Below are 24,951 nucleotides of genomic sequence, written 5' to 3'. Positions count from 1 at the left end.
GGGGGGATCATCCAATCTGTTGGGAGTCAGAATAGAACAAAAAGGCAGAACAAGGGTGAACTCCCTCACTCACCTTTTATGTTGACACCTTCATCTTTTGTTACCGTTAGACATCAGAGCTTCTGGTTCTCTGGCTTTCAGACTTCGTGATTTACACCCATTCCCCCACCCCACCCCCAGTTCTCAGGCCTTTGGTTAAGTTATATAATCAGAACCCCTGGTGTTAAGGCAGGGGTCGGGAACCTATGGCTCACGAACCAGATGTGGCTCTTTTTGATTACTGCATCTGTCTCGCAGACAAATCTTTAATAAAAAAAAATGTTAAAAACTTAAAACATTCTCATGTATTACAATCCATTCATTTCCTACTGCTCATGTTCATGGCTGCGGGTGGCTGGAGCCAATCACATCTGTCCTCTGGGACACCACCAAATTTTTATTGAATAATGCGTAACGTACACGAGTCGTTGTATGGCTCTCACGGAATTACATTTTAAAATATGTGGCGTTCATGGCTCTCTCAGCCAAAACATTTCCTGACCCCTGTTCTAAGGTCTTCAGACTCAAGACTGAAGGATACCATTGGCATTCTTTTTCTCCAGCTTGCAGATGGTAGATTATGGGACTTCTGAATCTTCATAACCATGTCAGTCACTTCTTATAATAAGCCCCCTCTACAAACACACACACACACACACTTTAGCTTCTGTTTCTCTGGAGAATCCTAATTAATACAACCACCATATATAAAAATTATGGAATGGAAAAAAAACATATTTGGAAGGAAATCCATAGCCTTAAATGATTTTATTACTAAACAACAAAATAATTAAAATTTAGTATGTTGAATATTTATTGAAAGCTTACACTGTATAGGGCCTGGGCAAAATATATTTCATTTAATCTTCATAGTACTGATAACATAAGTACTATTTTTGCCCTTTGTATTACTTAAGAGGAAGGTACTATATTTTCCCATTATCTTTCTGAAGTATAATAAGGCACATCCACACAATGTTCTGTGATCTCTTTATCCAAACACTAATTCGCGTATTTCTTGACTCAGTGCCGCAAGTGTGTGTCTATACATATATGTGTGTGTGTGTGTGTGTATGTGTGTATGTGTGTATATATCTATCCTGTAAAACCCAGTCATGTGTGTTTATGATACAGTTGAGCGGCAGGCTATAGCTCATATTATGGCTGCAACTAACCCTACGAACTAATATTGACTGTATTAAATGCTAAAAATGATGCATCAACCCAACACCATGGTTGCAGACAGTAAAGTGATTCTAGCTTATGGTGGGGGCAGGAGTCAATTGTGGTGCCTGTTGCCACTGCTCATGGAAGCAGCTCTAAGTTGTGAAAACGATTAGTTAATGTGACTGAAGCAGATAGAACATATATATTTCCACTTTATTAAAATATTGCATAGATACAGAGCAGTTGGGCACATCCATTCTAAGGCACTATTCTGGTTAAAATGCAATTCCACAAGAGAGAAAAGAGAAGCCATTAACATTCAGTGTTTTCCATCTCTACATTCAGACTCCTCCCATATAACATTCTATTCCTACTAGGATCTCAGTTTTAACCCTGCACTTATAGCAGCATCACACAGAGACCAGGATGATAAGAATTAAAGAGACATCCTGGCTCTAGCACTTGATAGGATTTGGCACTTAATACAAACTCTCTTGCATTGTTTTCCATTTGTTTTCCAACTCTTGTTTAACCAGATGTTATAAACTCTTTATGAACCTGACCCATAAATTAATTTCTTTACTAGTTTCCATTAAGCCTATAACAGGACTAGTTAGGCACAAAGTAGATACCCCCCCAATACTTATATTAAATATGACTTCCAAGAACTTGGGTGGAATAGATAAAATATACTTTCCCTAATTCTAGTTTCAGGAAAGGCTGACTGGTATCTTCATAAAGGGAAAATACCTATTTTCCCTTTCTTTCCAATGTCCTATTTCTTGTATTTTATAACAAGGAACTAGGTTGAATGAATATTTTCATGTATTAACAACTTTAGAAAAAAGAGTTCTTCCCTTGCTACAGGAATTTGAGTCAGTACATGATTAAACAAGAACATTTATATGAACAGCAATGTATGTGCATGTGATAAGTAAAATTCAAAGAGATTGAGAATCATGGAACAACTTAAAGTATTTGAATTAGTGACCCTCACCTCCTTAAAATGATGTGTGTGCATGTGTATGTGTGTATTACATAAAAGACGTATGTGTAAAGAATTTTTCATAATACCCTTCAAATGACTGGAAAAAACTAGGCACAGGAGTATTAACACTATATCGATAACTATAGAAATATATGTTAAAGGTAATGTGTTCCAAGGAATACTTGCAGAATACTAGTTCTGTGGGTTATTACCTGGGTGTACATTTAAAAATGTTCTGGGGTCAAATAGGTTGCAAAACATTGAGCTAACAGAGGTGCTTTTTCTACCTTTATGAAGGACCTCTCCAAGATCGTCATATGCTGATGTACACTGTAAATCAGAAAGAAACAGCAGGAAGGGATTTACAAGCTTACCTGCAGAATATCTTATAGAACTAAGTGTTCTATGATACACACTTAGGGAGACACCAAATTAAAGAATGAGTAAAACTTAAAAAGCACTAAGAGATATATGGATCAACACCAGAGGTGAATAAAAAGCAATGGATACCGGCTCCTCTGTCAATTTAAATTGAATTAGATTCTACATGTATCACTGCAACTGTCAAATGGATTCTTCCACATAGAGCTTACTCATTCTGTGAACAAAATAAATCATTATATTAATAGCTTTAAACAGCCTCACTCCAGACAGCCACATAAGCAGATGTTAACTTTGTAAAATCTTAAGTAAAGGTTAAAATCTTAATACCTTAAACATAAAAATTTTCAATGGAAATAAGCCAGTTCTTACGAGGCAAATGAAATCCTCTTTATCCATGTGTTCCTGACACATTTTTATTATTTGACAAAATACACTGTCTCCTTTCTTGCCACTTGGAACACAAAGCTTTAAACTAACAACCACTTTTAATAATGACAGCAGAATAATTATGGTGTTGCTATAATAGATATGTCAGATAGATATGGTTATCCATTATACTGACCCTACCCTATAAGCTTTATGCTTACATCTATGATACAGTTGGCTTGGGACACAGTTTTCATTGTCATTAAAAAAGAATACATCAAATCTAGGAAAGTTGCAATAGTAGATGGATACTATATAATTCACATACCTTGGAAGATGGGTTTTTCAAATAGTAAAAAAAAAAATGCTGTTCTTATAAGCACAAACAAGAAAGATTCTTCCAAGACAAACAAGACTGCTTCAGGTTAAGTTATTTTGGGTTAGTGCCAATTTCTGTATGACCTGTTTCCTTTAATAATTTTTTTCCTTTAATAATTCTTAAAGAAGTCCTCTAAAGTGAGTGACTTGGTGCATAATTAGGCCTGCTCTCTGTCTAAAGCTTTTAGAACAATGACTACATTTGTATGGCTTCTCCCCTGTATGAATTCTTAAATGAATAACAAGGCTTGGTCTCTGCCTAAAGCTTTTTCCACAATAATTACATTTAAATGGTCTCTCTTCAGTGTGAGTTCTCTGGTGCAAAGTAAGAGCTGTCAGTCTACTGAAACTTTTCCCACAATTGTGACATCTATGAGGTTTTTCACCCGAATGAGTTTTCAGATGTCTTTTAAGACTTGATCCATGACAAAAGCTTTTCCCACACTCAAGGCATTTGTATGTCTCTTCTTCAGAATGGGTTCTCTGGTGTCCTATGAGGTGTGAGCGCCGAGTGAATCGCTTTTTACATACAGTGCATTCATAAGGTCTCTCCCCTGTATGAAGTCGTTGGTGTCTGTAAAGGTCTGAACTGCGAAGGAATCTTTTTCCACATTCAGAGCATTTATGAGGTTCCTCTCCTGAATGAATTCTCTGGTGCCCTGTAAGTTGTGACTTCCGGGCAAAACACTTTCCACACTGAGAACATCGGTGAGGTTTGTCTCCTGGGCTCTTTTTCTTATGGGTTCTTGGGTTGAGAGGTTCTTCCAAGCTAGAGCTCTCAGGTTTCTCTCCTGCAGAAGGATTCTGATGATGTACAAGTTTTGTCAAATCTGTCTGTAAATGCTCTGGGGGCTTTTCCCATTGATTTTCTAACTGTACATAGTCTTTTTGCAAACCAGGACCATGGAGAGCATTTCCCTCTAAAGTAACAAGAAATGGGTACATATTTTCCAGTTTTTTCTGTTTTGAAGTATCTTCTTCATTTCCTATCCCAATCTCAAAACCTGGGAGAAGAAACAGAAACGGCAAATGTCACTGTGTCCCACAGAGAACAACATGAGGAAAAATGAAAAGCTTTATTAAACTCCCAGTAGGGATACAGAAATCCCTAAATAGAATTTAAACTCTTTACTCTGATTAAGGTTGAATTTTTTCTTTTCTTTTTTCTCTAGTATCAGTGAACAATTACTTACCTATCTTGGACTCAAGTAATTGTTTAATTTCTTTGGAATCCTGTAGTTCCTTCACCCATGCCTCTTCTCTGTGCTCCAATGGAAAGCTCACATCAAGCTTTGGTATCGAATATCCTGGTCATTAGAGAGACAAGAAGCATAATTGTTTGGGTTACCAGTGGTTTTTCCAGAGGTCAGGCTGATATCTTGGACATATGGATGTTTAATATATATTTCTACCTCAATTACTATTATTTCACCTGGAATCTTTTACAAGAGTCTTTTAAAAAAAATAACAATAAAACAGAAATGACAGAACATCCTTTTGTGTTCCAATCAAAACTATTCTCCTCTAATCTACGGAAGAAGAGGGAACCAACCCTGTGCTGAAATCACTGCACTGAATTGCTTCTGTATCTATTCTGATAATAGATTTAATTAGGTTAAAGCAAAACTATGAAGTAAATCTTCATAAAGTTTTAGCATATTAAAACAGAAACGTGGCCCTGGCTGGTTGGTTCAGTGGTAGAGCGTCGGCCTGGTGTGCAGAAGTCCCGGGTTCGATTCCTGGCCAGGGCACACAGGAGAAGCGCCCATCTGCTTCTCCACCCCTCCCCCTCTCCTTCCTCTCTGTCTCTCTCTTCCCCTCCCGCAGCCAAGGCTCCATTGGAGCAAAGATGGCCCAGGTGCTGGGGATGGCTCCTTGGCCTCTGCCCCAGGCACTAGAGTGGCTCTGGTCGCAACAGAGCGATGCCCCGGAGGGGCAGAGCATCGCCCCCTGGTGGGCAGAGCGTTGTCCCTGGTAGGCGTGCCGAGTGGATCCCGTTCGGGCACATGCGGGAGTCTGACTGTCTCTCCCCTTTTCCAGCTTCAGAAAAATACCAAAAACAAACAAACAAAAAAAAAAAAACAACAACAACCCAGAAACGCTACTATTGAGCACCAAGTTAAGAGACAGAGGTAAAAGTAGGAGTTATGAAACTTTACTGGGATAATTTCAGTTGAGATTTTTCAAATTAAAATGGATATTGACTGGATTTGCAACCAGCAAAATCAGTCTTTACGTTTGTTTCAGCTGAAGTCTAGAAGTGTATTCTCTTGATATTACCCAAATATCCATCTAACAGTGTTTCCTTGTTTCTCATTCTCAATCTAAGGACAACCAGAAGTTCTCCTCTTACATCCTACCACCCTTCTCCTCATTGACAGCCCCTGTGGCTCAAATGCTCTTGTCACACCCCTTATTTGTATTCCTCAGCTCTGACAAAGAATATTGGCATGCAGTAAAGTGTGGGTTGGAAACTGACGATTGAATATCGAAATGCAGGATGTTTACATACTGTTGTTAACGTTCAGGGTTTCATGAAGAGGAGCCACAAAGAAATGAGACAGCAATGATACTGAAAGTGGAAGACACCAATCTCTAAAGGATTGAGATGCCTTAGAGAGATCAGTTATCCAATTTATTAAGGAGAAATATGTCTTTTTGTGTGAGAAACTAACAAGCAGAATACAGTGTACAATTTTATTACTTTGTTTTGCAAAACTGACTAGACCTCTCTTGCCCTTTCTGAAACAAACACCATCTGTCTGTCTGATTCCTGGCCTGCAGAAAGCTCCAGTTGGGCTGCACACTCATGTCCTTGGGCCTTCCCTGGACGTGACTGCTTTCAGTCATGAGTACTTGGCCTCAACCTTCACTTCCTCAGGGTGGGAACAGAAAGTCACTGGGTGCTTCGGCTTTCCTCCAACATTTACCCTTTTTTTGTTTATTTCATTCTGCAACATTATGGTGTACAAGGAGGCTCGTCCTTCAGAATGTGCAAGTTGCTTCTGCTCCTTCTCCAGACTAAGCAAATACAAAAACATAAAACAGCAATGACAATTAATGTGCTTATTGTAGAAGCTCCTAATAATTGTAAATGTTTAACAGGGTTTAGTTCCATCAGCAATACTACTTAATAAAGGTGCACCAGAAAGCAATTCCAATCCTTCTCTGAAAGTGTCATATATATCTTGTTGCAATTGTTGTATTTTCATAGATATATTACCTTGATTAAGCAAATGTCCTCTAACTTTATCCCAAGGAAAATTAGTCTCATTATATGGATGCAGGGTTACATAAAAGGTAGTAATATTCCAATCACATTTATTTTATTTGATGTTTTAAACTTACCAATTGATCTTCCAATAGTACTACCGCCTGTTGTAAATCCTCTATTTGACTCAGTATGACTATCAATCAATCTTTAACTATTCCATAATTTTTCAGAGTGTTCATGCCAGTTTTGTACAAACTCTGTGTTTTGTATAGATTGACAAAGAGCAACTCTTGCTGCTGCAGCAGTGGCTGTGATAGCTATAATTCCAATCATAGCAGCAATTAACATACCTATGAAACATTTTCCTCTATGTAATATTTTTTTAGAGCCTCATCGATTAAATACATTTCAGGCTAGTTTTGCGATTGTCTATGTATCTGAACAGGGATCCAGACTCCTGTTCTAGCTTTAAGTATATAAACAGAATCAACATATTGATATTAATAGAGGAAATGAGACATGTATAAAAAGAACAATTCACACAAGTAATGAGATTAATTGATTCCAGAACACAGGGCCAATAATGAACATATAAAGTAGAGACATACACAAGCCTGTATATTATGATTCATTGCATGTAAATGTCAACGAATAGTTTCCTGGTTGACTTTTAATGTATGAACCTTTCCATGCACTCGTATGATATAAATCTATTCTAATTTTCCATTAATCTGTATGTATAGGTCCTCCTATAAAGTGAGGAGCCAGCGGATACATTCCTCCACTGTGCCATACAATAGGCTCTTCAGTGCTATTGGTACATAGGGTGCTATTCTCTCTTTCTCAAGTTGACATATGTAAAGAATATTTGGTCCGAGCAGAGCTAACCAGGGCCCAATCAATGTCGCTCCCATAGGAAGTATTAAGAAGTACTCTTCCAATTTCTCCTTTACATGTTTTCCACATTATACAACCATCTATACCATTAGCACACTTTTGTTGACAATTAGGAAGAGTGGGAGCACTATCAGTGGTGGGATTTGATGACTCCTTCTGAAAGGTCCACCCTTATAATATGATATATAAAGAATAAGGTGATGTGACCCATTGTTTATAGTAAACAACCTTGTGATTTTATCTTTAAAAAATGATTTCCTGCACCTATACAAATGGGTAATCTATCTGAGCCCGCAGTATAATTTGATATAACCCAACTCTCTTCTTTAGGCCTTAAGGGTCCATGGCCATCAAATGGTCCTGGAAGCCAAACAGAAAAAGGGGTGTCTTCCCAACTAACAGGTCTATTTAAAGGAGGATTAGGAATATAAACCCAGTAAGAATAGTTAGTTCCACTTTCTGTTACAGACAGAATGGCCAACATGGCCAGAAACAGAGTCGAGGACATTTTAGGAGTCTTAGTCCTATTAAAACATTTTCAGCCTCCTGGGTAAGTTTCTTCAGTTGCCCCAGGTAGGTGGTTCAGCTTTTTGTGTTGTGGTTGTCTTCATCTTCACTTCTCTGATAACCTTTGGCTCTAGGCTTAGCCTCTCCATTTCTTCTTCCGGCAGTTCAAAGATGTCAAATTTCCCTCTCTTCCACTTCTGTCTCATGCCAAGGCTTCAATTTTTTGGAATGTATCCACTGCTCTCCTGGATCTGTGGAGATAAGAGTAAATCCTCGCCCCCATATTCTGATTAATCCCTTTTTCCATTGCCCATTATCATCTTTCCAATAAATGGGCTGTGATTAATAGTTAAAGGCTGTTTCAGGTGGTGCCGTTCAGCAGTTGTATCAGTGGCATCATTTCTGATGTCCAATTTAAAGTAAAGAGAGCTCTAATTGTATCCTAGGGGGTTCTCCCTTATTCCCCCTTTTTTGTTTAAGTAATATGGCTTTAATGTATGATGAGCTTTTTCAAAAATGGCTTGCTCTTGAGGATTATAAGGGATGCTTGCTGTATGTTTAATTTGCCATCATTGACAAAACTGATAAAATGTAGAGGAGGTGTATGCAGGATTGTTGTCAGTTTTAATGTTTCAAGGGATGCCTATGACAGCAAATGTTTCTAAAAAATGTTGGATAACATGATGTGTTTATTTCTCAGTAGCTTGTATGGCCCATAAAAATTATAAGAGTGTTCAGGGAAACATGAACATAGCAGAGTTTCCCAAATGAAGGAACAGGGGTTATACTTGTTTGCCAAACCTGATTAGGATGCAAGTCATGAGGGTTAATTCCTTCTGAAAAGGGTATAATGGTAAGAGGACTACAGGTGGGGCAATGGCTCACAATGTTTTGATCCTGTTGTCTAGTAAAAGAAAACCTTTTGCGGAGGCCAGCAGAATTAAGATGAGTACATGTATGAAAATTTGTAGTTGAGGAGATATTACCTATAAGCAATTGATTCACAAATTGATTACTTACAGCCAAAGGACCTGATAAATTAGAATGAGAACAAATATGAGTTATATAGACAGGAATAGAACAAGTGTGAACAATATTTTATAAGTCAGAGAAAAGAGAAAAAAAGTGTATTATTAACAGAAGATATAGATAAGGTAAGAGTTTCAAGAAATTGAATAACATTGGTAGAGTACTGAGAATCAGAAACTACCGTATTTTTCGCTCCATAATAAAAAATCTGATGAAGAAAAACCCTGAGCCTGATGGATGCACTGGTGCATTCTATTAAACGTTTAGAGATGAACTAATACCAATGTTTCTCAAACTATTAAAAAAAATTAGAGGAAGAAACTCTCCCTAACTCATTCTATGAGACTGGCATTGCCATGATACCAAAGCCAGAAAAAGACATTAAAGGAAAAGAAAAGCAAACAAACAAAAAAAAAACACAAAAATACACAACAATCCCTCCCCCACCGAACACTGATATACAAATCCTGAACAAAATACTTGTAAACCAAATTCCACAGCATATTAAAAGCAATATACAGATTTCTGATTAAGATGATGGCACAGTTAAATGCAATACTCAGATTCTTTGACAACCACATCAAAATTACAACTAAACTATAAAACAACCATTATTCAGAGTTGCCTGAAATCTAGATGAACAGCAAGTGCTACAACTAGAAGTTTAAAGATGAAGCCACATCAAGACTGGTAAAAGGGGTAGAGAAGAGGGATGATCTGGTCTCATACCCACATGTAGTGGTTTAAAATCAGGAGGGATATCTCTGTGGAGGTCCTCACTGAGGAGTAAGGGGTCCCAGCCCAGGGTTCCAGTGACAGGTATATAAGTCCCCATAACTTATGGCTGTAAAAGCATGCAGAGGTTGAGGCTGAGGGAGGAAGAAGCTGCTAGAGTTCCAGGCAGTTCTTCTTAAAGTGCTCATGCATGGACTTATATAGATTCACTTCTCTGAGATCCAACACTTGAGGCAGCATCTTGAAAGAAACCAGAAAGGAACTGAATTGTTCTACATCAAGGTAAGAGCTGGGGTGAGGAAGCTTTGTGCTAGAAAAAAGTGCTGGCAAAGCCCACTGTTACTTTCTAAGACCTCCTCATCCTGACAGAGGTGACAGGTGGGCACCATATCTGAGTCTCCATCAACCTGGCTTACACTATTCGCCTTGGCCAAGTGATTCCCTGAGACCCTGCCCCAAACAACTTGCAGGCCCACCCAAGCCAGTTACAGTGGCTTTTCCATACAACTGGCTTCTCACCTCATGCTTTGGACTTTTCTAAAATCTCTCGAGTTGTATCTGGTCTCTGAGTATCCTGTACCTATTTCTAAATGGCCTCAGTCCTGGCACTAGTGGCAGCTGGCCTTGGCACCTCCAAGCCCAGCACAAGTAGCAGTCATCTGAAGATTACTCTGTAGCTTATGCTGGGTGGCCCTAGGCCTGGAACAGGTGGTATCTAACTGAGGGGCCCCTACTGAGGGTACCTACTGAGGGGCCCCAGAGCCAGTGCACCCAGTGGACAGCTTCACAGAATGCTGAATTAAAACCCTACCACCTCCATGTATAACACACTCAAGGGGTGGACTCAGTGAGCACCAGAGCCCCACTGAAGAAAGTCCTGGCCATAGGGTTGACTTCTACAGAGCAGCTCCTCTGCTGTAGTCACAGCTGGTACTAGCACTCCATCAGCCTGGGAGTCAGTCCCTCCCAGGGATGCCAACAGCAATCAATGGTCAACTACAACAGGATAGTGCACACAGCCCGCACAGGGGTGCACCTGGAGCACCCAGCTCGACTGACTGAGGAGGGTGTGCCAGTGGGCCCTACAGGACACCTACTACAGAAGGCCACTCTATCAAGTCTGGGAAATGAAGCAACTCTATCTACTATATGGAAACAGCCAAAATGTGAGACAAAGAAAAAAGTCTCAAAGGAAAATATAGTAGAAATCTCCAGAAAAAGAACTAAATGAAATGGAGACAAGCAAACTACCAGATATAGAGTTCAAAACAATTGTTATAAGGATGCTCAAGAAACTTAGTGAGAACTTCAACAGCATGAAAAAGGATACAGAAACCATAAAAAAAGAACCAGTCAGAAATGAAGGATACACTAACTGAAATGAAGAATAATTTACAGGGAATCAACAATATAGTAAATGACATCAATAATCAAATTAGTGATTTGGAATATAAGAAAACAAAAAACACCCAGTTAGAATAGCAAAAAGAAAAAAGAATAAAAAAGAAAAAAAGAGAGTGTAAGAAGCCTCTGGGACAACTTCAAACATACCACCATTTGCACGATGGGGGTCCCAGGAAAAGAATAGAGAGAGCAAGAAATTGTAAACCACTTTGAAAAAGATAATGACAGAAAACTTCCCTAATCTGGTGAAGAAAGTAGACATACAAGCCCAGGAAGTGCAGAGAGTCCCAAACAAGATGGACCCAAAGAGGCCCACACCAAGACACATCATAATTAAAATGGAAAAGGTTAAAGACAGAGAAAATCTTAAAAGCAGCAAGACAAAAGCAGTTAGTTATCCACAAGAGAGTTCCCATAGTGTCAGTGGATTTCTCAACAGAAACTTTGCGGCCAGAAGGGATTGCCAAGAAATATTCAAAACAATGAAAAGCAGGGACATACAATCAAGATTATTCTGCCCAGTAGGAAAAGCTAAAGTTCATCACTACCAAACCAATATTACGTGAAAAGTCAAAAGGTCTTCTTTAAGAAAAAAAAAAGATAAAAAATATGAACAATAAAATGGCAATAAAAACACACCTATCAACACGTGAATCTAAAAATCAAAATAAATGAACAAGTGAAACAGAAATAGACTCACAGATACAGAGGTCATTTTGACAACTACCAGATCAGAATGGGGGCTGGGGATGGGTAAAAATGGTGAAGGGATTAAGAAGTATAAATTGGTTATTACAGAGTAGTCACGGGGATATAAAGTACACCATTGGGAATACAGTCAATAATTTTATAATAAATAACTATGTATAGTATGAGATGGGCATATGATTTATAGGGAAGATCACTTAGTAACTTATGTAATGTCTACTCACAGTGGTATACACGTGAAACTAATATAATACCGTATGCCAACTGCAATTGAAAAATAAAAAATAACTTTAAAAACAGGATTATACACCATGACCAAGTGGTATTTGTTCCTAGAATACAAAAATGTTTCAATATATGAGAACCAATCAATGTAATACACCACATTAACTGAATGAAGAATAAAAAACATGATCATCTAAATTGATGCTGAAAAAGTATTTTCCATAATTCAATATCCTTTCATGATAAAACACTCAACAAAATAGGAAAAGAACATTACCTCCACATAATGAAAACCATATATGAAAAAACAAAACACGGGGAATATCATACTCAATTATGAGAGAATGAAATATTTTTCTTTAAGATCAGGAAGAAGGTAAGGATGCCTGCTTTGTCCATTTCTATTCAACCCAGTACTGGAAGTTGTAGCCAGAACAATTAGGCAAGAAAAAGAAATAAAAGGTGTTCAAAATGGAGAGGAACATGTAAAATTATCTCTATTAGTAAATTATATGACCTGAAAACCCTAAATATTTTATTTTAAAAAACTGTTATAATTAATAAATGAATTAAAGTACCAGGTCACAAAACAAACATGCAAAAATCAGTTTCATTTCTACACACAAACAATGAACAAAGAACATTTCTGGAAATTATGAAAACAACTCCATTTATAACAACATCAAACAAAATAAAACACTTAAGAACTAACTTAAACAAGTAGGTGAAAGATGTGCAATAGAGATTACAAAACATTGGTAAAATAAACTAAAGAAGACATAAAAAATGAAATATATTCCACACTCATGGATTAGAAGACTTAATATTGTTAAGATGTTAATGCCATCCAAAGTAATCTACAGAGTCAATGTGGTCTCTATCAAAGTTCAAATAATTATTTTTTGTATAAATAGATGAGTCACTTTAAAATTCATACGGAATCTCCAGGGATTTCAAATAGATAAAAATAACCGTAAAAAGAAAGAACAAAGCCAGAAGACTCACATTTCCTGATTTCAAAAATTTACTACAAAGTTACAGTAATCAAAACAGTTTGGTACTAGTATAAAGACAGACATATAGACAAACAGAATAGAAAACAGAGCCCAAAATGAAACCTTCAAATATATGGTCAAATGACTTTTAACAAAGATACCAAGATTATTCAATGGAAAAAAGACAGTTTTCAAGAAATGGTGTTGGAAAAACCAAATATGCACCTACAAAAAATTAAAGTTGGACCTTTATCTAACACCATCTGCAAAAAATGAACTCAATATGAATCAAAGACCTAAACAGAAGACCTAGAAGTATAAACCTTTTAACAAGAGTATAGGGCAAAAGCTTAATGGCATTAGATTTGGCAATGACTTCTTGAATGTGACAAGAAGAAAATAGGCAATAGCCTGACCAGGCGGTGGTGCAGTGGATAGAGCGTTGGCCTAGGATATGGAAGACCCAGGTTTGAGATCCCGAGGTCACCAGCTTGAGCTCAGGCTCATCTGGCTTGAGCAAAAAGCTCACCAACTTGGTACTTAAGATTGCTGGCTCGAGCAAGCAGTTACTTGGTCTGCTGAAGGCCCGTGGTCAAGGCACATATGAGAAAGCAGTCAATGAACAACTACAGTGTCACAAGGAAAAACTGATGATTGATGCTTCTCATCTCTCTCCATTCCTGTCTGTTTGTCCCTATCTACCCCTCTCTCTGACTCTTTCTCTGTCTCTGTAAAAAAAAAAAAAAGGCAATAAAATAAAGAAAAAGTAGACACAGTACTTCATAAAAAATTTAAAAATTTGTCCATGAAGACAGTATTAACAGTAAAAAAGGCAAGCCACAGAATGCAAAAATATCCTCAAATTATATATCTGATAAGGGATTAATATCCATAATAGAGAACTTTAAAATTCAACAAAGAGAACAAAACACCCACTTTAAAATGTGCAAAAGACTAGGCCCTGGCTGGCTGGCTCAGTGGTAGAGTGTCGGCACAGTGTGTGGAAGCCCTGGGTTCGATTCCCAGTCAGGACACACAGGAGAAGCACCCATCTGGTTCTCCACCCTTTTCCCTCTCCTTCCTCTCTGTCTCTCTCTTTCCCTCCTGCAGCCAAGGCTACATTGGAGAAAAGTTGGCCCAGGAGCTGAGGATGGCTCCATGGCCTCAGCCTCAGGCACTAAAATGGCTCTGATCGCAGCAGAGCAACAACCCCAGATGGGTCCAGCATCGCCCCCTAGTGGGCATGCCGGGTGGATCCTGGTTGGGCGCATGCGGGAGTCTGTCTGCCCCCCCCCACTTTGGAAAAATACAAAAAAAAAGTGCAAAAGACTTGAATAGACATTCTTTTTTGTGTGTGACAGAGAGAGGGAGATAGGGACACACAGGAAGGGAAAGAGATGAGAAGCATCAATTCTTCGTTATGGCTACTTAGTTGTTCATTGCTTGCTTTCTCATATGTGCCTTGACCAGGGGGCTACAGCAGACTGAGTAACCCCTTGCTCAAACCAGCAACTTGGGTTCAAGCCAGCGACCTTTGGGCTTAAGGCAACGACCATGGGATCATGTTTATGATCCTACACTGAAGCTGGCGACCTCAGGGTTTCCACTCTGGGTCCTCCACGTCCTAATCTGATGCTCTATGCACTGTGCCACCACCTGGTCAGGCGTGAACAGATATTCTTAAGCAAAAAAATATCCCCAAAACTCATAGACACAGACAACAGTATGGTGATTACGAGAGGGAAAAAGGGTGGGGAGGTAGGAGAGGGTGAAGAGTAGATAAATGATGATAGAAGGAGACTTGACTTTGGGTGCTGAACACACAATACAGTATAGAGATGATCTATTATAGAATTGTATATGAAATCTACCTAATTTTATTAATTTGTGTCACCTCAATAAATCCAATTAAAATAAAAAAACCCAACCAACCAACAAACAAAATAACTAAATAAAGTATGTTCATCCAGACTGAGGAAAAAAAAAAGTAGAGAAGCTATACAAATGGTCAACAATCTCATGAAAAGATGTTCAACGTCAGTAATCATTGAGAAAGTGCTAATCAAAACTGCAATGAGATACCACCTGACACCATTAGGAATGTCAGTATAAAAAAACCAGAAAATAACAAGTGTTAACAAGGATGTGGAGAAACTGGAAAGACTGTACACTGTTGGTAGTAATATAAAATGGTACATTCACTGTGGGAAACAAGTATGGTGGTTCCTCAAAAAATTAACAATAGAATAAATCATATGATCAAGCAATTGTACTTCTGGCTATACAATACTCAAAAGAAGTAAAGGCAGGGTCTCAAAGAGATAATTGTACGCCCATATTCAGAGAAGTATTATTTATGATAGTTTAAACACAGAAGCAACCCAAGTATAAAATGGATAAACCAAGTACAGTATATACATAATGAAATATTATTCAGCTTTTTATTGTGTGCAAGAGAGAGAGAGAGAGACAGAAAGAGGGACAGATAGGGACAGACAGACAGGAAGAGAGAGAGATGAGAAACATCAATTCTTCGTTGCAGTTCCCTAGTTGTTCATTGACTGCTTTCTCCTATGTGCTTTGACCAGGGGGACTACAGCAGACTGAGTGACCCCTTGTTCAAGCCGACAACCTGGGGCTCAAGCTGGTGAGCCTCGTTCAAACCAGATGAGCCCACATTCAAGCTGGCGACCTCGGGGTTTCAAACCTGGGTCCTTTGTGTCCCAGTCCGATGTTCTAACCACTGTGCGACCGCCTGATAAGGCTTAATAAGCTTTTAAAAGCATAGAAATTCTAACATATGCTACAGCATGGATGAAGCTTGAGGACAATATGCTAAGTGAAATGATCCAGTAACAAAAAGACAAGTACTGCATGATTCCATTTATATGAGGTACACAGAATAATCAAATTCATAGAGACAAAAAGCCGAATGATGGTTCAGGGGTTGGGAGGAGGTGGAAATGGGCAGTTATTGTTGAGATAAGTATAAGGGATGAAAATAGTGGGCATGGTTGGTGGTGATGATTTCACAACATTATCACTGAAGTGCACATGCAAAAATGGCTAAGAAGTTAATCCAAGATATGTGTATAACACACAAACACACAGAAGAAGAAGAAAAAAAAAGAGAAAAATAGGCCTCTTGAGCAAGTTCATTAGCTTAACAGGTTTTGAATCCTGATCAATCTAATATACTTTGTGGCTGGTTATTCCCAGATATTTCCTCCTCCTAATCTTTAACAGAGTGGTCCATTTTCATCAGATATTTGGTGTTTCTAAACAACCTCAACCCTGGAGAGCTTCTGAGCTCCAAAAACAGAAATCAAGGAAAGGAAATAAAACCCGTGTCTTACCAGGGTCCAGAAGGGGCTGGCCTTCCCCAGCAGCACCGTAGCTCAGCTCCTGCAACCCTGCCGGTGGAATCCACGCCTCTGCCACTGGGGCCTCGGAGACAGGTCCCATTGCTTGGAGAGGGGGTACCTCCAGTTGGATGTTCGGTGGTATGTCTGCCATTCCAACTGCTGCCAAGTCTTCCAAGAGTATTTCCTGCCTATCAATCTGGAGGAAATGCCAGAGCCCATCACTCTAAAGTCTAGACCAGCTGTGCCCAGTAGCAATATAATGCAAGCCACCAAAGTCATTTTAAATTTTCCAGCAGTCATATGAAAAATAGAAGAAATAGGTAAAGTCAATCTTAACAATATCCATTATTTAACAACATATATCTAAATAGCATAATTTCATAATGTAAGCAGCATTCAAAATTATTAATGAGCTATGTCATCTACCTCATTGTTCACCCTAAGTCTTCTGAGTGCTGTATGCATTTATCCTCGCAGCCTACCCAATCTGGGCCAGCCACACTTCTAGTGCTCCAGAGCCACACTTGGCTGGTGCCTGTCATACTGACAATGCAGGATAAGACCACACGAAGAAAAAAAATCTCATGCATAAGCCAAACAAAGAGACACAGAAGGGAAGGGAAACCGTAAAGGCATTCCATCTTGGAGGCAGGAAACTTGGGAACAGAGTCCTGTCCGTACAGGCTAACTACCGAATCCCATCAACACACAAGACTGCAGCGCCCCTCATGCCCAACTAGAAACACTTCCTCCCTTCTCCAAAGATGACGGCCTGTGCTCAGCTATCGCAAGCCTCCAACAGGTTTTCCTCGGTGGTTCTTAGAATACGGTGGCAGGTGGCGGCTATCAGAATTGAGTGGGCAGAGATGGGAGTATAGATAATGCACAGTGCGGACCTGCTCCAGGTCCCTACCAACTTTGGACTGCCCCCCTCAAATATCCACATAGGTAAAAAGAACCTGTCAAGAACCTCACCTTTTTAGTCAATCACAAAATATTTTTACAAATTTTAGCTTGATTTGACTTTTCTAGGAAAGCATTACTTTGGAAATCAAAGAAAGACTATACTACTAACTGTTCAGATTCAAGAGTTATTTGCCACTTTGGAAAATCACATAACCAGCAGCAATACTGTTCATAGTATTCAAGCTGTATCGGTCTGAGTTTCTGCCTGTCCCCTTCACAGTGAGCTTAGGCAGAGAGGCAAGCATCGGACAACTTCGTAAGGACTTCCGGTGCAATCAAGACCAGACAGGTGTATGCTGAAATGCTTATTTGTCTGTAAAACAGTATGTTGCTTTTCTATTACTTCTAAACCCTGCTTTGACTTCTGGTGGCAGATCTTTTTGGAAAGAACCAGATAGTAAATATTTTAAGCTTCCTGGGTCATGTTGTATATTCTTTAAAAAAAAAACACCACTTTAAAAAGGTAATAACCATTATTAGCTCATGAGCTGCATAAAAACAGGCCTTGGGCTGCTTTTGGCCCACAGACTGTACAGCACTGATTATATTTATGGTTTTGAATTAGTATCTATTAGTAGATTATCTATAAATTTCATCTTAGGATAGTAAAGGTGACATTACCAAATATATGAGGTGTTGGCTTTAATAGTTGAAAGTCACTGACCCATATGCTGATTCCAAAAAACAAAAACATGAAAATCACCGCAGGGAAATTCTGTTTTACAAAAAGAAAAAATATCTAATCCAGTACCAGATGTGTTTGCTACTTCTTTTTGTATAATTACCCAGATCCCCAACTCTTTTCTCACCTGTGGCTCTGGTATCTCAAGTTCTCTCTGTAAGTCTTCTATCAGTGACACAACTCTTTCCCTATTCTCTGGGCAATGTTCCCTCACCCAGGTCTCTATCTCTGTGGGCAGAATTGTTAGGAATTGCTCCAACACCAGAAGCTCCAGCATTTGTTCCTTAGATCGCAGCTTTGGCTTCAGCCATTGACAGCATAGCTCCCAGAGTTTGTTGAAAGCTTCATGAGGCCCAGCTGCTTCTTTGTACTGGAACTGCCTGAAGCGCTGACGGAAGACTTCCGAGTCAGTGTCGTACTCTTGAAACACCGAGCCCTGATTCAAGGAGGCCTGGATTGCACACCCCAGGGCAACAGCCATTGCCCCCTTCCAGCAATGTTTAATTTCACAGGGCCTGAAGTGTCAGACTCCAATTTGTCTCTTTGTGTACTTCTTGGGTGGAGGACCTACAGCTGAGGAAAGGGCAAGTGAGAAAGGAGAAACAGCAGTGGTTACCAGAGGTCATCCTTACCTCCCTTAACTGCTCACTTTTCACCAAAGTCCTAAAGTAGCAGCTTGTCATCTTTTCAGTAGTTTTGAGAATCTCATGAAAGCCATGGACTCATTTCCTAGGAAAATGCACATAACACTTCAAATTCTGCATCCAGTTTCAAAAAGTTCACAAAATCTTCAAGACCATCCATGGACCTTTTAGAACTGTTCTCTTCAACATGGTAGTCAATAGTCCCATGTGACAGTTTAAGTTTAAATTATTTAACTATAAACATTCAGTTTCTCATTCATACTATTCACATTTCAAGTGCTCAGTAGACATTGTTGCAAGTTCTTTTGGACATCTCTGTTCCAGAATTCCTTGGACCCAAGGTTAATTTAAGGGAAAATCCTTTCCCTTAAATTAACCCCTATAGATCTGGTGGTCTAGACCCCCACTCCTAATCTAATAACAATTTTCTGGTGTTTCTGAATATAGGTGAGCCAGAGGAGAAATACCGGGGAGTAATACTTACAACAGTGGTGAGTAACCCTGAAAGTTCACCTAGCTTTGAGTAACTCTCAGTACTTTCAATCACCAGCATCTTAGTGAGAGCCTTCCAAAGGCAGCAACTCATCAATACCTCATTCTTCTCCACTCCAAGTATGTGTAGTTCAGCCAACATCACCATGACCCTCATCATGCAATGACATTCCAAGTGGCTTTCTCATGAGAAAAACACACTGCACATAGCAGGACATCAGGAATCTGGTCTGCGTTAATAACGAAGTACAGTTATCACATTTAGTATGCTATGAGCCATTTGCTGTTTCAAGACTCCTCCATATATTAGTTAATTTAGCCCTCACCCAATGTAAGGAGGTGGGTACTAGTATTATGCCTTGAATACAGATGAGGGCACTGAGGCACAGAAGGATTGAATAACGTGTCCCAGGAACCATAACAAACGCCAGAGGGAAATGGTGATGAGGTTTGAAACCATAGACTCGTGAAGTGCTCATGTCTAAAAAGATCCAAATGTTCTTAGTGCAATCCCTCAGGTCATAGGCGGTCACCCACATGTCTCCACCATGTCTACACAGGTGTGAAGACCGGTACCTACCCATGTGCTATGGGTCCTCTCTGCATTTACCCACACAACTCATGTGCCTGTCCTCTTTCCTGAACGCGATCAAGGAGAAAAAAAATATTCATGAGTCTCTTCCTGTCCAGTCACCAAAAAACGACACAGTGTTCCCACCTCATTTGTTCAATGACACCTAGTGCCTGTCTCTGTAACATCCTCTTCATAAAATGCGTCTGGCGGATCCAGTCGCACGGAAAGGGAGCAGCAGTGTGCCCAGCTCAGAGGCGGCTCTGCTCGCAAGAACTCATTCCTAGGGAGCTTCTATTCCCCTGTCTAGGCACCTAAGGGTCGCTGGAGGGCATCCATGGTTTAGGCTGGGCCCCACCTTCCCCTACTCCAGCCTCACAGGTGGCCGCTCTCCCCGTACTGACCCACACGTTACCCCCGTCTCCCACGGAACTGACTCTCCAGATTTCCTTCCATCCGCCCTTCCGGAAGAAAACTTCACTTCCCCTCGGGGCTGATGGCTTCTCTCCAAACCCGCCTGAATGAACGCGCGCTCCCAGGGCCCGTGGGGAAACAGGCACCGGGCGTCGAGGAAAGAGGGCACTAGGGGAAATGCAAGGGGACAATTCCCTAAATGACTAAAAGCTAGTTTAAAATTGGATGCTGGTGGCAAAGGCGCGGCCCCAGCGCTCTCCCAGGCGAAGACTTCTCGCTTCCTGGAGGGGCGCCGCCAGCCTCGGAGGACCCCCGGGAAGGCCCTGCTGGATTGGAAGCAGTGGCAGCGGGGACCTTGGCGAGACAGGGGACCACTGCTGGCTCAGGCCTGGAGGCGGCCAGTTCTTATAGCCTAAACGGGATGGGAGCCCCACTCCCCGCGCCCCAGAGACAGCCACGCCCTTAGGACGCTGCAGGACTTACCGCCTCGGAGTCCACAGCTCTTCCAGCTCACTGGGTGCACTGCCCAATGCGCAGGCGCGAGACCACGCAGCGGACTACGACTCCCGGCAGTCTTCAGGCCAACCGCCTCTGAGTGTGGGGTGGGCAAAAGCTTGTTGACGTGATTGGGGTTAGGGCTTTTTCTTTGGAAGAGATTTCATTTCCGGTCATAGAGGCTTCTAAATCCCAGGGGATTGGGTGGTGCCTGTCTTGTTCTTGCTTCTAGCCAGGCTTTCTCTCCCATCAGCTGAAGAGTAATCGGAACGGTTGGGGATGTAAACCAAAATAAATTTTGGACTGTAATAAAGAATAGAAAGCTTTTATTTGCCCCCGAAGGAGCTGAAGCCCAGGAGACACAGATTTACGTAGCAACTTAATTTGTTTTCCACTGAGATAAAGGGGAAGCTGCCTTTTATCGTGAAACTGCTTGCTCAGGTTCTCAATGAAGTGTGCTTTATGTAAATGAGGTATCCAAATATGCAATTTTGATAGGAAGGGGCAGGACTCAGTCCAATGGTGGAAAGAGAAAACCAGAGTTTCCCTGTAGTGGTTGACTCAGATGGCCTAACCAAACCAAGAAGAGTGTGGGAAGCTCAATGTTTAGTCTGAACTCCCCTGTGTAAGCCCCCTGTCAGCAAATGGCTGCTAAGCTCTTATTATTTATAAAATGTATGTCCTGATTTGAGCATAGAGAGTCCATCTCAGCAGGTAAATTCATACTTGTGGTCCACATTGACCTCCTGTGAATCTGTTATAAAGTGGCCAGTGATTCTCAAACCTCTCTATGTAGGAAGAATTTCTAGGCAGAGCTTGTTAGAAAATCATATATTTTTAGGGGCTCCCATGGATCTCCCAATAGCTCTAGAATTCACATTTTAATAAGCCTTCTTTGTGACTTGTCTTTGGCTCACAGGTCATAATAGCCTTGATCTACCTTTTTATTTTCTGCTCTTAAGGACCAGAAGTTCTACTTACCTACTCTTTGTATTTCTCTCACCCTTCAGCTGCCACCAGAAGGTTACGTTTTTGGGTTTGCCCGATGTTCTTTCCTCATTGTCTTCCAATTGGTCCCTTGTTGGTCCAACCCCTGGAGTCAAAATTTCCTGTCTGGGTGGTCAGTGCGAGTTGAAGGGCAGCCAGATTCTATATTGTCATTTGGTAAACTTGTCGTCCCTTTGGTTCAGAGAAGTACCGTTGATTTTGGATGCCAAACGTTAGTGCTGTTACTTCTTACATGGGACCAGAATCTAGCCTGTATGGGTTGAAGAGAGAGAGGAGAGAGCAGCCTTCCCTTGTGTCTTCCACAGGCCCTGGTGGAAATGAGACAAGGGAGCAGGTTCACCACCTTCCCAAACTTACAGAAGCCAAAGTTCTGGAAACAGCTTCGCGAGGACTTGATTTGAACTGGAACATGGAGCCTAGGGCATGCCAACTCCTGCACATGCTGTTCATTGTTGCAAGAGGTGTTGGGGCAATTTTCTTGGCAGTTGCGATTGCTTTCAGGGCCAAAGTAGTCTGGGAGTCTGATGATGAAATCTGGCTCTGGCTCTCAGGAACAAAAAGGGCCCCTGATTGTGGAAATGAAGGCATTCCTGCATCTGGAACCAGGAGGTGTTGCCATTCAAAGGCCTAGCATAGAGGCTTCCCACCTATGTTTCTGTGGGTTCTGCTGTTGGTCCCTGAGAAACCCTCAGGCAGCTCCTGGAGCTTTACCATGGGTGGGTGGCTTTGGCCTGAGATGCACACCATGAAGCAGATCCTGGATCTGCTTGTGTTGGAACAGTTCCTGACCATCCCATCTAGGAGATCCACTGCAGGGTGCAGAGCTGCAAAGAAGCTCTGAATCTTACAGTTAACACAGAGAGAGCCTGTGGGAAATAGATGAGTGAGACAGAGGGGTTTCACCTGTGGTTGGTTAGCCCCAAAGACTGCAACATCATAGAGTCTTACTTCCCCATTCAGATGTCTTAATTGTCCTGAGTTGATTTTCCATGGCTACGTGACTTTTTGTAGTTTAGTCTGGAACTTTCATCCTACATGTTTCCTGCCAAGCACACAGAGTGAATAGTGAAAGGTGGCTGTTTCCAAAGAGTCCTTGTTGCTGCTGCAATAGTTAGTGTTAGCTCTGAAGTTAGATAAAAGAGGTTCAAATCCTGGCTCTGCTGGCTGCTCACTACTAGCTATGTGACTTTTGACAAGTTGCAGTTCCTCCTTGGGCCTCAATTTCTTTCTTGGTAAAATGGCTTGGGGGATTGTTTTGAGGATTAAAGGGGGAGTAGGATAGCAAGTATGTTTTGATCACACTGTTGGCACGTAGTTAATGCTTAAACTGTTAGTTCTTGTTATACTAGGGTCAGCAGTCTGGCCTCTGAAGAGCTGGGTCTCAGTTAATGGTGAACTTAGAAAAACAGTTTGGAACTGAGGCTTTGAGTTCAGTGCCCCCAAGTTAGCTTATCCAGAAGTGAGAAATGGGAGTGTCTTGGAAAAATGGGGAGTGAAAGGGAAAGTGAAGTATATCAGATGAGATGCAGGGTAAGGTGTGCACTGGCAAGAACCCTTACTTCACACTCTCCAGACACAGTCACATACACACATTTTCAGTCACGGACAAGGTGTCCAAAATCTTTCCTAGTTTAAACCATCCTTTTATCTTGTTGGATCCAAACAAATAGACTGTCTTCCTGTTGAAGGTTTACCCTCAGATTCCCATAATCATTTCCCTGGGCCCTGTTGTTATTATGAGTACAGGTTGGGTCCAGGTTACAAACAATGGGTTGGAACAGAAGTGCTTTTGAAGAAGCCTTTATTTTAGCTAACCGCATGGAAATTACTGAACTTCAAGCTGGAGCCCAGGGACACTCAAGGAACCCTTGAGGTCTAGAGTAGTTGCTACTTTTTGCTCAGTAGGTCCACTCAGTTTATCATCATCAATATAATAGAACTTTGTGATGTCTTGAAGAAGGGAAGAGTGACCAAGATCTCAAGATCGCCACAAACTAAATTGTGGCATAGGGTTGGGAGGTTGATATATTCCTGAGGTAAGACAATGAAGATGAATTGTTGGCCTAGCCAGCTGTAAGCAAACTGCTTCTGATGGTTATACTAACAGTTATGTAGAGGAAAAAGAAAGCATTTGTCAGATCAATAAGCTGCATGACAGGTACAAAGGGATTTGTTAAATTGCCCAAATAATGAGATCACATTTAGAATAGTAGCTACAATTAGAGTAGGTTTATAATAAACTACTGTCCTAGCCTCCAAGATCCACCTTGTATTTACACAGGCTAAATAGGTCAGTTGAATGAGGATGTAGTGGAAATCACCATCCCTGCACATTTCAGGTTCTAGATGGTATCATTAATCTCTAAAATACCTCCAGGAATGTGGTATTTTTTTAAATACTCTTTTCTTAGGTAAAGTAAGTTCTAGTGAGCTCTAGTTGGCCTTTCTCACTGTATTACCTCTCATTCCACAGGTCAGAGATCTAATGTGGGAATGATGCCAGATACTGAGCATATCTCTTCTATTTTTAAATTTTTTATTAATTTTAATTTATTGTGTTAAGATGGATTTAAGTGTCCTCTCCCACTGAATATAACACCCTCAACCCCATACACTCATATCCCTATTTATACCGCCTTTGCCCCCTACCACTCACTCCTGCCCCCCTTCCCTCTAGGATTTGCTGTCCAGTTATCTGTATCTCTCTGTTATGTATATATAGTAACACTAATCCCTTTACCTTCTCTGATCCCATCCCCTCATCCCCCTTCCTTCTAACAGCTGTCCCTCTGCTCCCTGTGACCCCACCTCTACCTCTATTCTGTTCCTCAGTTCACTTTGTTCATTAGATTCCACATATAAGTGAGATCATATGATATTTGTCTTTCTCTGCCTGCCTTATTTCACTGAGCATAATAATCTCCAGGTCCATCCATGCCATCGCAAAAGGTAAGATTTCCTCTTTTTTCACAGCTGCATGGTATTCCATTGTGTATAAGTACCACTGCTTTTTAATTTACTCGTCCACTATTGGACACTTGGGCTGTTTCCAGATCTTGGCTATTATAGAAAATGCTGCAATAAACATAGGAGTGCATATCTTTTTCCATAGTGGCTGCACAAGTCTGCATTGCAGGAGGGTTCCCTTTTCCCCACACCCTCGCCAGCACTTCCTGTGTGTTGATTTGTTAATGAGCGCCATTCATACAGGTGTGAGGTGGTATCTCATTGTCGTTTTTATTTACATTTCTTTGATGATTAGTGACATTGAACATTTT

General features: G+C 40.6%; 2 protein-coding genes across 9 annotated transcripts in view; one reads left to right on the top strand and one right to left on the bottom strand.

The window, feature by feature from the left end:
* Window positions 1-24,951, top strand: part of LOC136316972 (integrator complex subunit 6-like) — a 482,266-nt gene that overhangs the window by 121,437 nt on the left and 335,878 nt on the right. The window lies entirely within an intron of this gene.
* Window positions 415-20,721, bottom strand: ZNF449 (zinc finger protein 449). Of its 6 annotated transcripts, XM_066249526.1 has the most exons (6): window positions 20,654-20,668; window positions 19,286-19,415; window positions 18,177-18,622; window positions 16,393-16,597; window positions 4,516-4,629; window positions 415-4,326 (listed from the first exon to the last, which is right to left on the bottom strand). In XM_066249526.1, the coding sequence occupies exons 3-6, from the start codon at window positions 18,528-18,530 to the stop codon at window positions 3,443-3,445; spliced, it is 1,557 nt and encodes a 518-aa protein (XP_066105623.1). In that variant the 5' UTR covers window positions 18,531-18,622; window positions 19,286-19,415; window positions 20,654-20,668; the 3' UTR covers window positions 415-3,442. The 6 variants fall into 6 exon arrangements, with proteins under 6 accessions (XP_066105623.1, XP_066105625.1, XP_066105626.1 ...); XM_066249528.1 differs by lacking the exons at window positions 19,286-19,415; window positions 20,654-20,668 and adding an exon at window positions 20,161-20,556; XM_066249529.1 differs by lacking the exons at window positions 19,286-19,415; window positions 20,654-20,668 and adding an exon at window positions 19,904-19,960.

This window comes from Saccopteryx bilineata, chromosome X (assembly GCF_036850765.1).
Source record: "Saccopteryx bilineata isolate mSacBil1 chromosome X, mSacBil1_pri_phased_curated, whole genome shotgun sequence".
NCBI classification, from domain to species: Eukaryota; Metazoa; Chordata; class Mammalia; order Chiroptera; family Emballonuridae; genus Saccopteryx; species Saccopteryx bilineata.
Note: the sequence above shows the minus strand (reverse complement) of the source record. Positions and strands in the feature narration are given on the sequence as shown.

What these genes read in the sequence shown, in the direction of transcription:
- ZNF449 (XM_066249525.1), bottom strand. Translation starts at nt 18,530, where the DNA reads ATGGCTGTTGCCCTGGGGTGTGCAATCCAGGCCTCCTTGAATCAGGGC. An exon ending in TTGAGATACCAGAGCCACAG is followed by an intron (nt 16,598 to 18,176) that starts GTGAGAAAAGAG and finishes CATTTCCTCCAG; the next exon opens with ATTGATAGGCAGGAAATACT. An exon ending in ATTACTTGAGTCCAAGATAG is followed by an intron (nt 4,327 to 4,515) that starts GTAAGTAATTGT and finishes TTCTTCTCCCAG; the next exon opens with GTTTTGAGATTGGGATAGGA.